Here is a 15,423-nt window from a genome sequence, read left to right on the forward strand (position 1 = left end):
AGCACGTCTCATGTTGGTGTTGCAGCGCTTCAGGATGTGGGACAGCAAATGACAAAGTTCCTTGAAAGTGGCCTTGGGCATACAGAAGTTTTACAGCCACTGCTGATCATCCCATACCTGCAAAATGATGTGGTCCCACTAGCGTGTGCTGGTTTCATGGTTCCAGAACTAATGCTCCACTGTATGCAATACATCCAGAGCACCCAGCAGCTCTGCATTCCTGCTCACCAATCCTTCAATATGCTCCCAATTAAGATCCACGATCCTTCAACTTGCTTTGTCTAATAAGATGTTGCAGAACACTTTTTGAAATGGCCACAACACATGGTGCAACAGCTCTAAGATCCTCCAGATCCATGCTAGCCCCTTGTAATGGCGTGTGTCGGGGCAGACTTTGGAGGAGTGGTGCAAAAATGCCTTTGGCTACATATTTTCAGCGGGAAGGGGGAGTGAGGGCAATGCACTCTGCAATGACAACAGACACATACAACCACTTGCAGCACATTTTTTCCCCCATACACTGGCACAAAAACCCAGAATGCAACAGGGCTGCAGGAACTGCAGGACAGCTATCCACAATGCACTGCTGACATAGTCTAACCTAGCAAAGGTCATGGAGACAAACTATGTCAACTTTCTGAACATGTGCAGACTATAAAATCTAGTGGTACAAAGTCAACTAATAAATTCAACTGTATTTCATAGTGTAGACGTAGCCTGTAACAAAAGCTTTGCTAAAATCAACGTATATCATATACATTGACTTCCCCATGTCCACAGAGCCTGTTGCCTTATCACAGAAGTTAATCAGATTGGTCAGGCATGACTTGCCCTTGGTGAATCCATGTTGACTGTTCTTGCTCACTTTCCCCTCTTCCAAGTGCTTCAAAATGGATTCCATGAGGATCTTCATCCATAATTTTTTCGGGGAGTGAGGTAAGGGTGACCAGTCTACAGTACCCTGGACTGTACTACTTTTCTTTTTTTAAAGGTGGGCAATATGTTTACCTTTTTCCATTCATCTGAGACTTATGTCAATCTGCATGAGTTTTCAAAGATAATGGCCAAACACTCTGCAATGACATGTGCCATCTCCCTCAGTACCCCTGAACGCTTTAATACCAGTTGGATGCAAAGCAATACTGTTAAGACCACTGAGAAGAATCTGGGATGGTGTGAGGAAAGCAGCTCTCTCATACAATACTCTGGGGGAAAGAGGAGAAGTGGCTCGCAGCTGAAAAAGGAGTTTTCATTTAGGAAAGTTAACTTTTACAACTGTGAAAAAACTGGATGCAATAAATTTTTGCAAGAACAGAATGTGACACTGTCAGTTTTGGCCAACGCCTGTGCAAAGTAACACCTATTTTCAGGATTTTGATGCTGATGGTGAGACTACCTGAAAGAAAAGTTTGTGTAAAACAATGTCTCTTCTTGAATTTTGACTACTTCCTTTGGTTAGCATATAAAGTGGCCTGGAACGGTGAAACTGGCTACGTACTGAAAACTCTATGGCTATGTCTACACTAGTAGTATCTGTTGACAGAAGTTACTGTCGACATGGAAATCTTGACAGAACCTCTGTGAACAGATTGCATCTACACACAACTTGCTCTGTTGACAGAGGACTGCCAGACTGCACTGCCCTCTGGTGTCAGAAAGAAGAATGGCAGCTCTGCAAAGAGGACTGCCTGACAACTGGAAGCCCTCTCTGTGAACACAAGTGTCTACACTGCACTTCTATCAACAGTACTCTGTCAGCAGATGAACGCTTGAAGTCCGAGTCTACACTGCAATTTTGTCGACAGAGGGAGCATTCTGTAGACAAAGTCTTGACAGCGTTCTGCATTTTCCTCGACAGTATTATCTTATCCCTCAAAAATTTGAGGCATAACAATCTCCGGACAGAGCACTGTTGACAAAAGTGCAATGTAGACACGTCTGTTGACAGAGAGGGCTTCCGGTTGCCTGGCAGCCCTCTTTGCAGACCTGCCATTCCGCTTTCTGGCACCAGAGGGCAGTGCAGTCTGGTGGTTCTCTGTCGACAGAGCAAGTTGTGTGTAGATGCAACCGGTTGACAGCGGTTCTGTCGAGATTACCACGTCGACAGTCACTTCTACCAACAGATGCTTCTAGTGTAGACATAGCCCAAGTGCGTGCATGCTCCCCGAGTTATGTCGACAAAGGCCCCTTCTGTCAACAAAACTCTCTAGTGTAGACCCAGCCTACATATGCTATAAATGCACCTACCTTGGAGACTGTGCTTCAGCCACCCACATCAGATCCATATTACAAGCAAGCACAGTTATATGTGGGTAACTAGCCTGATGATGAGGTTTTCCAGGACAGCCATTGGTCAGCAGAACATCTATTATTAGTTGAAGGTTAGTCTCCCATCTGACTGGTTCTCCAAACAAAACAACAGCTGCAAAAACAAGGGAAACGTGAAATATGAAAAAATGCAAGGTAGGTATAATCTAATAACTTCCTAAGATGTAACAAACAGCAATACACTCACACATTAAAATTTGTATCAAAGAGGTAGCCATGTTAGTCTGTATCTTTGAGAACAATAAGAAGTCCTGTGGCACCTTATAGACTAACAGATATTTTGGAGCATAAGCTTTCGTGAGCAAAGACCCACTTCATTAGATGCATGAGTGGGGGCGTGGTTTCAGAGGGGTATTTAAAGAGTCAGGGGCCAGAGCTGACAAGGTCTATTCAGTCAGGGTGGAAAAGGCCCATTATCAGTAGTATGTATCAAAAGAAGAAAAAACAAGTCAGATAAGATGGGAGGATATGGCCCATTGTCAGAGTCTAATGTGGACATGTTAACACCTACAGGTTTCTGTACGTTACCATTCCTGATGTCTAATTTATGTCCATTTATTCTTTTACGTAGAGACTGTCCAGTTTGGCCAATGTAAATTGAAGTGGGGCAATGCTGGTGGGAGAGCACTTCAATCTCCCTGGACACTCAGTAACAGATTTACAAGTATCAGTCCTAAAAAAAAAAAATTTCAAAAATCAAATGGAGAGAGAAATCTCTGAGCTGCAATTGATTTGCAAATTTGACTCCATTAACCAAAGATTAAAGAGAGACTGGGAGTGGCTCGCCCCTTACAAAAGGAGCTTCTCTGCCCTAGGTGTTAACATCTCCACATTAGACTCCGACAATGGGCCATATCCCATCCGGCCCCCCACTCCCATCTTATCTGACTTGTTTTTTCCTCTTTTGATACACACTACTGATAATGGGCCTTTCCCACCCTGACTGAATAGATCCTGTCAGCTTTGGCCCTCCCTTTTACTGGGACCCCACTCTTTAAATATCCCTCTGAAACCACCCCCCCCCACACACTTGGGCCTGATGAAGTGGGTCTTTGCCCACGAAAGCTTATGCTCCAAAATATCTGTTTGTCTATAAGGTGCCACAGGACTTCTTGTTGTTCTCTGACATTAAAATTTGACGTAAGACAAAATGAAAGACCTTAAATCAATTTAAACAAACTTTTATATTTAAAAATTCAATAAAATGATCAAAAGGAACATGGGGCAGAAACCATCTTTTTGTTTTTTGTTCACAGTGAGATCTTGGTCCATCAGTAAGGCTCTGAGGCACTACAATGACACAAATATAAATAAGAAATAATGACTGTGATTAAATCTACCTTAAATTTCACATCTCTTTTGTTACAGAAGGAATTTCAGAAGTTATTAAAACCTCACACTGTAACCCACAGATTTCACGAGATGAGTTACTTGACCTTGGATGTTAACTAAATTGGCCAGCAATAATCACATATACGCTTTTGCAAATGTTATGGATTAAAATACAGCATTAGACATAATAATCACATGTAAAAGAACTACCATCTTTTTGTCTCTAGACAAAATACAGTATGAATTTTTATATTCCTAGCTGATTTCTCCAATTACTAGAAAAAAGCCATTGGATAGATCCAGCTTCTTCTTTCTTAGGCCTAGTTTCGTGCTCCCCACAATTCAAACAGATGGAAGCAAGAAGGAGGAGGAATGCCTTTGTCCATAGCACTGTAAATGACTCTGCTGACCAGCACAGAGCAGGTATGACAGACCCTGAAGGGATTCCAGTTCAGCCTTCCTTCCCAGAAACAATGAAGCACAATCTAGTCAGGAGAAAGCACCCCTTATCAACCTTCTCTCATTCAAAGAGGCTCAAGGGTGAAAACTGCATGTTCACACAAATGACTAAGTTACACATTTTGCATACATGTTAGTGTAAATATATTAGGGAACATAAGAACATAAGAATGGCCATACTGGGTCAGACCAAAGGTCCATCGAGCCCAGCATCCCATCTGCCGACGGTGGCCAATGCCAGGTGCCCCAGAGAAGGAGAACAGAAGACAATGATCAAGTGATTTATCTCCTGCCATCCATCTCCTGCCCTTGTTCTGAAGGCTAGGGCACCATACTTTATCCCTGGCTAATGGCCATTTATGGACCTAACCTGCAAAAATTTATCAAGCTCTTTTTTAAACCCTAATAGAGTCCTGGCCTTCACAGCCTCCTCGGGCAAGGAGTTCCACAGGTTGACTGTGCGCTGTGTGAAGAAAAATTTCCTTTTATTAGTTTTGAACCTACTACCCATCAATTTCATTTGGTGTCCCCTAGTTCTTGTATTATGGGAAAAGGTAAATAATTTTTCTATATTCACTTTCTCCACACCATTCATGATTTTATATACCTCTATCATATCGCCCCTCAATCGCCTTTTTTCCAAACTGAAAAGTCCCAGTCTCTCTAGCCTCTCCCCATATGGGACCCTTTCCAAGCCCCTAATCATCTTAGTCGCCCTTTTCCGAACCTTTTCTAATGCCAATATATCTTTTTTGAGGTGAGGAGACCACATCTGCACGCAGTACTCGAGATGTGGGCGTACCATAGTTTTATATAGGGGAAGTATGATATCTTTTGTCTTATTATCGATCCCTTTTTTAATAATTCCTAACATCCTATTTGCCTTACTAACTGCCGCTGCACACTGCGTGGATGTCTTCAGAGAACTATCCACTATAACTCCAAGATCCCTTTCCTGATCTGTCGTAGCTAAATTTGACCCCATCATGTTGTACGTGTAATTTGGGTTATTTTTTCCAACATGCATTACCTTACACTTACCCACATTAAATTTCATTTGCCATTTTCCTGCCCAATCACTCAGTTTGCTGAGATCTTTTTGTAGTTCTTCACAATCCCTTTTGCTTTTGACTGTCCTGAACAACTTGGTGTCATCTGCAAACTTTGCCACCTCACTGCCTACCTCATTTTCTAGATCATTGATGAACAAGTTGAACAGGATCGGTCCCAGGACTGACCCCTGGGGAACACCACTAGTTACCCTCCTCCATCGTGAAAATTTACCGTTTATTCCCACCCTTTGTTTTCTGTCTTTTAACCAATTCCCGATCCATGAAAGGACCTTTCCTCCTATCCCATGACCACCTAATTTACTTAAAAGCCTTTGGTGTGGGACCGTGTCAAAGGCTTTCTGGAAATCTAGGTATATTATGTCCACTGGGTGCCCCTTGTCCGCATGTTTATTAACCCCTTCAAAGAATTCTAATAGATTAGTTAGACACGACTTCCCTCTGCAGAAACCATGCTGACTTTTGCCCAACAATTCATGCTCTTCTATGTGCCTTGCAATTTTACTCTTTACTAGTGTACTCTTTACTCTTTACTAGTTCCCTCTGTCAATCACCCAAATCCTCAATGTGGGGCTCAAGAATCTGTAACTGAAAATAAAATTTACAATGAAAAGATGGCATTTAATTTATGCTAGGATAATTTCAAGATAGGAAAACAAAAGACATACCCTCAATTTTGGGAAGGTTCACAGCTGGCAAATGCTGCAATGAGAAAAAGTAAAGTTATCTCACCTGAGTTAAACATCCCCTGGAGCTACTAACAGAAAGAAACGCAAAGCACTACTTCCACAATCATTCCTTGGAAAACTAATAAAACACTGATACATTTTACATTTGGATATAGCTAGTTCTTGATGTCACTTTACTTAGAAAAAAGGAAGCTACTCACCTTGTGCAGTAATGATGGATCTTTGAGATGTGTCCTTGTGGGTGATCCACTCTGGGTGTCAGTGTGCCCTTGTGCTGGTGCTCAGAGATTCTTTTATTGCTATGGTTTCCCACATCACACATGTGCAGTGGTATCTTCTTGCCCTATCGGGTGTGCAGTGTGGAACCTCTCCGTTCCTTCTCTACCCATCAAATAGAGTAGAATGTTCCAAAGCAGGGGAAGGAGGGAGGGAAGTGGAGCACCAATGGGGACAGACACCTTGAAGAACAAGCTTTACTGCATGTAGCCAACCAGGCTCGGGTTCCCCAGAAACGAGGCTGCACCCAGAAGGCGAGTGCTATATTTGGTTTATTGAAAGCGCGTGACACCCGCGATGGGAGCCCCGGAGATGCGACAATTACCAGTGGGGGAAAATCCAACGCGTCAGAGCTTCGCTTGGGGAAAGGCTCTGTAGCAGGCCTCCTAACACTAGCTGATAAAGCTCAACTCATTACCATAAGGTTGCCTAAAATTGCCTATGCATTCCTTATCACTATCTCTAGTGGCCTACTGCCAGTGTAGCCTTGAAGTCTTGGCAAGCACGACTTGTTCTGCAGCAGTTCCCATGGCAGTTATTTTGCAGCTTTTCACCTTGCACAGACTGGTCTGTTTAGATTCTCCTGAGGATTCACAGAGGGGTCGGACTGCACTCTCGACCGTTACAATGTCTTCTCACACCCTACACTGCATATGGTGAGTACTTTCCTCTTCTTCTTTGAGTAGTGTTCCCTTGGGTGCTCCACTGTGAGTGACTACAAAGCAGTAGTCATAGTTTGAACCTCAACTGTGACAGTGGATAGAATCGCTTGTCCTATTTGAATGGAGGAAGCAATGGAAAATGAGAGAGCATAGTGCTGGGCAAATGTGTTACTGGAAGACTATGTGGCTGCCTTGCAGATGTCCATCGGGGTACATTTCTGAGAAAGGACATAGCCTGGGTAGAATGGGCGGTGGCAGCATCCGGAAGCTCATTTTGATGAAGCGCTTAACAGGTATGATATACAGGTGGAGATCCACTTCAACAGCGATTGAGATGAAACAGGCAGAACTTTGGACCACTCTGTGAAGGACAGAAAGAGCCTAGGGGATGTACACCAAGGCTTTGTGCCGTCAACGTAGAAGACCAACACCTGACAGACATCCAGGGTGTGCCACGCTTTATGTGTAGGATAGGAGTGTGGCTTCGGGAAGAATGCAGAAAAGTGGATAGGTTTGTTGACATGAAATGGAAAGAGAAGCTTAGGATGAGGGCAAAGGGTGACTCTATCCTTGGCAAACACAGTATAAGAAGGCTCGGTCATGAGGGCGGCAAGTTCCTCAACCCTCCTGGCCAACAAGATGTCAATTAAACTAAATTAAAAAATTAGACCTTCATTGATGTATGGAGCCAGGAACAAATTGCCAAGGGTTCAAATGGTGGTTTCATGAGGCAAATGAGCACACGATTAAGGTCCCAAATAGGGACTGGAGGATGTGCTGATGTGAAGGTGTTTTGCAGACTTATCAGAAAATGTTTGGTGATGGGATGGGTCAGAAAGAAGATCTCATCATCCCTCTGGTGGAATGCCGCCTATGCCATGGCATGCACCTGGGTAGTACTGAGGACTAGGTCTGACTGGCACAGATGCAACAGAAAGTCAAGGAGGACCAGAAAGGGTGCAGTATGAGGACGCATAGGATAGCTAGCACCCAACCAACGAAAGCCATTTCCTCTTGCAGAGGTAAGATTTGTGTGTGGACTCCCAGCTGCTCTTAATGAGAGCCCTCTTCATCCCCTCAGAACGTGTGATTTCAGTATTCTGGAAACATGAGAGAGACATAAGTGGAGATACAATCTGAGCAGATCAGGGGTCAAGAGTGCAGCCAAAGTCCTGAGACAGAAGGTTGCGGTGAGGGGAAAAGGGATAAGGAACAGCTCCTGACCTGTGAAAGACATTCGAAACAGGTAAGAATACCAAGTTAATCTCGGCCATGCTGGGGCTATCAGGACGAGGCAGGTCCAGTCCAGTCTGACCTTGACCAGAAGCTTGTTACTCCAGGGAAGGGGAGGGAACACGTAAAGAAGGGGTGCATCCCACTTGTTGGAGAAGGTGTCTCTGAGGGAGTGTCTTCAGCAAAGCGGTGTCCTGGTGCTGTTTCAGTGCCAACTACAGTCCCACACAGGAGTGGGGCAGTGCCTCAGCCCTGGACTTGGGTGGTGCCGAGTCCAGTGCCTGGTGTTAGTGGTGTGGAGACCTGGAGCAGTGCTTCTTGCACTCCAGTTCAGGCATGGACGAAGGGTCTTTCAGGACCTCTTATGTCCAGTCTGTCCAATATACATAGCAGAGGGGCATTGCTGGCTATGATAGCATATATAACTTTAGTGGAGGTACAGGAATATGAGCCTTTGATTGTGTAACTGACATGGTAATGGTGTCTCCAGAATAAGTATGTGGACAGAGTTGGGAATCACTTTGCCAAAGAATGAATGGACAAAAATCAGACATTAGGAATCTCAATACACAAACCTGTCAGTGAGCATTTCAATGGAGCAGGCCATAGTATTAAAGACCTGAAAATCTGCATCCTAAAACAGAGAGACTAATTCCAGATTACAAGGACAGACATCTGAACTGGAGTATATTCTAAAGTTCAACACACTGTGGCTAGGTTCAACACACTGTGGCTAACAGACAGCAATTACAAAGACAGCTTCCCCACTTTGATATTTGTAATGATCTCAGGCAAATCGCTCAATAGACACTTGAAGTAAGTAATTTTCTTCCCCCCCTTTGCCCCCCTTCTGTCTGCTGTAACTGATTTGTCAGTTTTCATTTCATTTTTTTCTGCCTCTCTGTTATATTTTCGTCATGTCAGTTTACTTTCATCAGAATTTCCAGATCAGCAGAAGTGGGTCTGTCTCATGAAAGCTCACCACCTAATAAATTGTTTTGTTAGTCTTTAAAGTGCTACAATTAATACTGAGTAACTGAGAACAACCTGTACCCTTACAGCTATAAGTTAAACAAAAGGCTTCAGTTAACTTTTATTAATATGTATTTAACAGATCTACACTTAAATTAGTATCATACACACATCTAGTCAGCAATACTATGAAGGCACCATTCCAAAGGCAGTCAAAGGTTATCCTGTGTTGTTGGATGGTTTTGATTTTCAGGCATTACCAGCTTGCATTGAGATAATAATTCATCAATTAAGTTGACCATATTTCCCTGTGTTGACAAAACACCTTGTAAAAATACTCACATGCAAGCAAATTCAACAACAATTAATCAGAACTATGTAGTACAATGTTCAAATTAACATTAAGTTGACTTGACTGACCCCGTTAAAAAGAAATATCGTGTAGTTTGATTTATCTTATTAACTTTAAGGCTTTAGGGTTCACATGAAGAGGGGTAACACACCCCTATCTACCCTCTCCCACAGAAGGGGAGATGACACATGAACTCAGACCCTTATACAATGTTCCCTCCAACTTTTTCCATCCAAGTGCAGAATAAATTTTGTTATGTGCACCAAGGCAAGCATGGAAACACATGCTGTATGGGTGCTGCATGCGCTTGCACCTTACCTCACATGGGGGGTGTGCAATCAGCTGACCCTTCCTGTCCAGCAGTCTCCTCCTTCGATGCTTGGCTCAGCCCCCTTGACCCACCTGACACAGTATGTGGTATTTCCCAAGGCAGCCTAGGGGAGGAGGGTATGCTTAGTCACACAGCTGGTTGTCAGTAGCAGCCTTTTGGCACTGGGCATGAGGGAAGGGGTGGAAGCTCCTTCCAGCTACGGGGGGCGGGGGGGGGCGGGAGGAGGAGTTGATGTCACCCAGGGCTTCTCAAAGGGGGGCAAGAGAGCCATTTAACTCAGGCCTGATGAGACAAAGAGGCCTTAAATTTTGACATTTTTCTACCAAGCCATTTCCATTTATTACGCACCTTGCAGTTATAACAGAGACAACAAAAGAAGCTATACGTACACCTGTAAAAATTACTGAAATCATTGTGCGACCTCTGGGGCCTTCACCAATTCATCAGTAACATTCAAATATTCTAGTGTTACCATATCTGAACTTTTAAAAAAGACAACACTCCTGGGGAAGAGGGGGAATTTCATATGACCTCATATGGGGCTCCTGCATTTCAAAGAGGGAGATTGCATCATGTGGCCATCCAGGCTTGCAGCAGCACGCCCCAGCCACACCGATTAATCCCAAAATCAGTGTTGCTGTTCACCCAGTATTGCCATGAGTTTTGCCCTGCAGGTCATGTTTCACAGCTACATGCCCAGGTTCACACTACTGGAGTGGTGCTACATGCCCGTTCAGTACGGGTGACCTTCTTCTCCACTGACAGTAGGGTTTGGGGTGAAAAAGAGGTTCTCCTGTTGCATCCTAGCTCCACGTTTGTTGGTGGGTGATTATTCACTGTCCAGTCTCACTCTCTGGACCCTGTGTTATACTCCTATTCTCATCTGCAAATTGACTGGAACCCCGCTAGAAATGAGGTTACAGGCAGAGCACACACCTGTCTTTTTGTGCTTTTTTCCATTCCTTGCTGTAAACGAAAATAAGCTGCCCTCTAAACTGACCATGCCTCTGTGCAGTCCAGCTCCGCTCCTCTCACTCCCAAGTACCCCTCTTTTCACACCCCATCCTCAGCACTGCCACTGACAGCCCCTCCCCACAACTGGCCCTCCCATCATCTCCATCACCACTCCCCCACACATCCTTCTTCTCAATGTCAGCCCTACATGCACCTGTCCTTCCCTCACTTCACCACCTCCACAGGACAACTGCCTTTCCCCCATGGAGCACGCCCGGCTCACAGATACTTGTCACCCCACCCAGTCATGCAACAGCTGTCTCTCATGCTACTCTGCACTCCCTTCTCCCTGTCCCCCAACACTGCATGCTCTGGCTGCAGTCCCCCTGCCCCCAGGTCACAACTCCCCCATCCACTCAGATTTGGAAAGGGAGCAAAGGGGCTTGTGGTAGGGCTCCTGGGGGAGAAGGAAAGTGGAGGGTCAGGCAGAGGTGGGGAAAGCAGCCACATTCCTGCTGCATCAAGTGCTCCAGAGCTTTGTTTGCCTCACTGACATGGACACTGAGATCTGCTTCCTGCCTGTGCCAGGAGGCAAGGTTCAGGGAGGGCCCTTCACTCAGCCTCTGCTCCATCCAGCAGCTGAAGCCCCCGGCTCGCTCGCTGTGCACTCCCCCTGCCCAGCTGCCAGCCATGCTGGGAGAAGGGGCATGTCACACACACACACACACACAGACAGGTGGAGCTGCTGCAGCCTTGGGCCCTCTCCGCCAGCACATGGCTCTTGCAATCCCCAGCCCTGACTGATGGATTTTTCCACCACCACCTCCTCCTCTGTCTCCCAGCTGGGCTCTGGCTTAGCACCTGTGTGCACCTCTGATTTCAGGGCTCACGTGTTCTGCCCCTCAACCCCCTTCTTTCTCCTACCCACTCCCAAGCAGCCTGGGCAGGGGAAGAGGCTGCCTGTGGCTGGCCACCTGAAGTGAAAGCAGCCGCTGCTCCACTCCACCACCTCCAGTTCCATGGCTGGGGCTGAAGGCACCGATTGAAATCCTGGACACTTTTAGTCATTTAAAAAATCGGCTGAACAGAGTTTTAGGAGCAGAAAAGGAGAGGATGTGTCTGGGAAAAACGGATGTATAGTAACCACAGAACATTCCTCTGCGAGACTGGAGTAGCTTCTGTGATTAAAGCATAAGAACAGCCATACCGGGTCAGGCCAAAGGTCCATCTAGCACCGTATCCTGTCTTCCCACAGGAGCCAATGCTAAATGCCCCACAAGAAATGAACAGAACAAGTAATCATGAAAGCAAACCCTCTCCTGACGTCCATTTCCACAACCACTGACAAACAGAGGCTAGGGACGCCATTCCTACCTACCCTGGGAACCAGTCACTGAGGGACCTGACCTCTATGAATTTATTTAGTTCTTTTTTGAACCCTGTCGAAGTCTTCATTGTCACAACATCTCTGGCAAAGAGTTCTACATGCCTACTCAGCTCTGTGTGAAGAAAATACTCCTTCTGTTAGTTTTAAACCTGCTATGTATTAATGTCATTTGGTGACCCCCAGTTCTTTTGTTATGGGAACAAGTAAATAACTTTTCCTTATTCGCTTTTTTCACACGAGTCATGATTTTCTATACTTCTATCATATTTCCCTTGGTCTACTTTTTCTAAGCTGAAAAGGCCCAGTCTTTTTTAATCTTTCTTTATATGGTACCTGTTCCAAACCCCTAACCATTTTTGTTTCCCTTTTCTCAATGCTTTCCAATGACAATACATCTTTTTTGAAAGGAGGCAAACACATCAGTATGCAGGATTCAAGATAGTGGGCATACCATTGATTTATATAGAGGCAATAAGATATTTTGTGTCTTATTCTCTATCTTTTTTTAATGATTCGTAGCATTGTATTTGCCTTTTTGACTGCTGCAGCAGATTGAGTCAACGTTTTCAGAGAACTATCCACAATGCCACCAAGGTCTCTCTCTTGAGTGGTTATAGTTAAATTAATCCCTATCATTTTGTACGTACTGTTTGGATTACTCTTCCAATGTGTGTTACTTCATATTTATCAACGTTAAAATTCATGTCATTTCATTGCCCAATCACTTAGTTCTGTGAGATCTTCTCTTCACAGTTCATAGAATCATAGAATCCTAGGACTGGAAGGGACCTTGAGAGGCCATTGAGTCCAGCCTCCTGCCCCAATGGCAGGACGAAGTACTCTCTAAACCATCCCTGATAGACATTTAACCTGTTCTTAAATATCTCCAGTGATGGAGATTCCACAACCTCCCTTGGCAATTTATTCTACTGTTTGACCACCCTGACAATCAGGAACTTTTTCCTAATGTCCAATCTAAACCTCCCTTGCTGCAGTTTAAGTCCATTGCCTCTTGTTCTATCCTCAGAGGCCAAAAAGAATAAGTTTTCTCCCTCCTCCTCATGACACCCTTTTAGATACCTGAAAACCGCTATCATGTCGCCCCCCAATCTTCTCTTTTCCAAACTGAACAAGCCCAATTCTTTCAGCCTTTCTTCATAGGTCTCATTCTCTAGACCTTCAATCATTCTTGTCGCTCTTTTCTGGACCCTCTCTAATTTCTTCACATCTTTCTTGAACTGCAGGGCCCAGAACTGAACACAATACTCCAGCTGAGGCCTAACCAGCGCAGAGTAGAGCGGGAGAATGACTTCTCGTGTCTGGTTCACAACACACCTGTTAATGCATCCCAGAATCATGTTTGCTTTTTTTGCAACAGCATCACACTGTTGACCCACGTTTAGCTTGCGGTCCACTACAACCCCTAGATCCCTTTCTGCTGTAGTCATTCCTAGAGAGTCTCTCCCCATTCTGTATGTGTGAAACTGATTGTTCATTCCCAAGTGGAGCACTTTGCATTTGTTCTTATTAAACTTCATCCTGTTTACCTCAGATCATTTCTCCAATTTATCCTGATCATTTTGAATTATGACCCTATCCTCCAAAGCAGTTTCAACCCCTCCCAGCTTGGTATCATCTGCAAACATAAAAAGTGTACTTTCTATGCCAATATCTAAATCGTTGATGAAGATATTGAACAGAACCGGTCCTAAAACAGACCCCTGCGGAACCCCACTTGTTATACTTTTCCAGCAGGATTGAGAACCATTAAGACCTACTCTCTGAGTACAGTTATTCAGCCAGTTATGCACCCACCTTATAGTAGCCTCATCTAAATTTTATTTGCCTAGTTTTTTTATAAGAATATCATGTGAGACTGTATCAAATGCTTTACTAACGTCTAGGTATACCACATCTACTGCTTCTCCCCTATCCACAAGGCTTGCTATTCTATCAAAGAAAGCTGTCAGATTGGTTTGACACGATTTGACTTTGTTCTTAACTATTTTGAACAGTTTACTATCATCAGCAAATTTTGCTACCTCACTGTTTACCTCTTTTTCCAAAACCTCCTCTAATAACACCTCAATCTTGGACAATTCCTCAGATGTGTCACCTAAAAGAATGCCTCAGGTTTGGCTATCTCCGTAACATGAAGGTCCTGAAGACTGAACCAAATAATTCATTTAGTTTCTCCACAATGGCCTTATCTTTGAGTACTTCCTTAACATCTTGATCATCCAGTGTGTGGAAGTATAACATTGTATAAGTATAAATTTGTATAAGGGGACATGCTGGATACATTGTATATGAGAGGGCATGCCAAAACATGTTACAAAGTATCTGAGGGAGCACAGGTAGGGACAGTTAGCTTTTGAATGGAGAAGCAATTAAGATGGAGCCAGCACGTCTAAGAAGCAGGCATCAGAATGGAAGGTGTGAAGGGCAATTAGTTAAGTTAACTGGAAGCTGTTAAAGGAGATTGTTAAGGGTGGCAGGTAATTGAAGATACGTGACTGGTCTCAGGGATCTCGAAGGGTGGTGACTAAAATCTTTTTCTTCTTTTGTCTGTAACTTGTCTGTAACTTGTTCTCCAAAAAACTGTATAAATTAAGAGACACAAGCCCCACTCGGGGGGGCTCACTTCTAAATGTATTAGCAGAGCGGCTTTGCTAATAAAACAGAGTGGTCTGATAAATTGTGAGTCTGAGTCAAACTTTGACAAGTGGTTCCACTGGTTGTTTAGCTGACTGCCTGCTTCTGATGTACTTGAACATTTTGCTATTAGTTTTTAAGTTTTTTGCTAGCTGTTCTTCAAATTCCCTTTTGGTGGATTTTCTCATTATGTCTTTACACTTAACTAGAGAGAATTTATGACCCTTTCTATTTTCCTAACCGGGAAACTTCCATTTTTTAAATTATGCCTTTTTCTCTCTCACTGCTTCTTTTACCAGGCTATTAAGCCAAGGTGGCACTTTTTAGTACTCTTACTCTTACTCTTAATTTGGGGTATACATGTAAAACTGAGCCTCTCTTATGGTATCTTTGAGAAGTTTCCATGCAGCTTGCAGGAATCGTACTTTTGGCACTGCACCTTTTAATTTCTGTTTAAGTAACCTCCTCATTTTTGTGTAGTTCTCCTTTCTGAAAAATAAATGGCACAGTGTTGTGTTGCTGAGGTGCTTTACCCACCACAGGGATGTTAAATTTTATTACATTATGGTCACTATTTCCAAGTGGTTCAGTTATATCTACCTCTTGAACCAGATCCTGTGCTCTACTTAGGACTAGATGAAGAATCACATCTCTGCCCATGGCTTACAAAACGATTGACACTAGTAAGCAGCCATAGTAGAGATTTCCATTGCTGTCCTCAGG

General features: G+C 44.0%; 1 protein-coding gene across 4 annotated transcripts in view; it reads right to left on the reverse strand.

Moving 5' to 3' along the window:
• LOC142018921 (haloacid dehalogenase-like hydrolase domain-containing 5) overlaps window positions 1-15,423 on the reverse strand; it is a 63,397-nt gene that overhangs the window by 19,415 nt on the left and 28,559 nt on the right. For all 4 annotated transcript variants that reach the window (XR_012646962.1, XM_075005168.1, XM_075005167.1 and 1 more), the window contains exons 5-6: window positions 5,858-5,891; window positions 2,248-2,422 (exon numbers count right to left, since the gene is read on the reverse strand). Coding sequence is in view for 3 of the 4 variants with exons in the window: in XM_075005168.1 (XP_074861269.1) it covers window positions 2,248-2,422; window positions 5,858-5,891 (209 nt within the window). In the remaining variant the exon portion in view is untranslated. The remainder of the gene's footprint in view (window positions 1-2,247; window positions 2,423-5,857; window positions 5,892-15,423) is intronic.

Source organism: Carettochelys insculpta, chromosome 11 (assembly GCF_033958435.1).
Source record: "Carettochelys insculpta isolate YL-2023 chromosome 11, ASM3395843v1, whole genome shotgun sequence".
Taxonomy (NCBI): Eukaryota; Metazoa; Chordata; order Testudines; family Carettochelyidae; genus Carettochelys; species Carettochelys insculpta.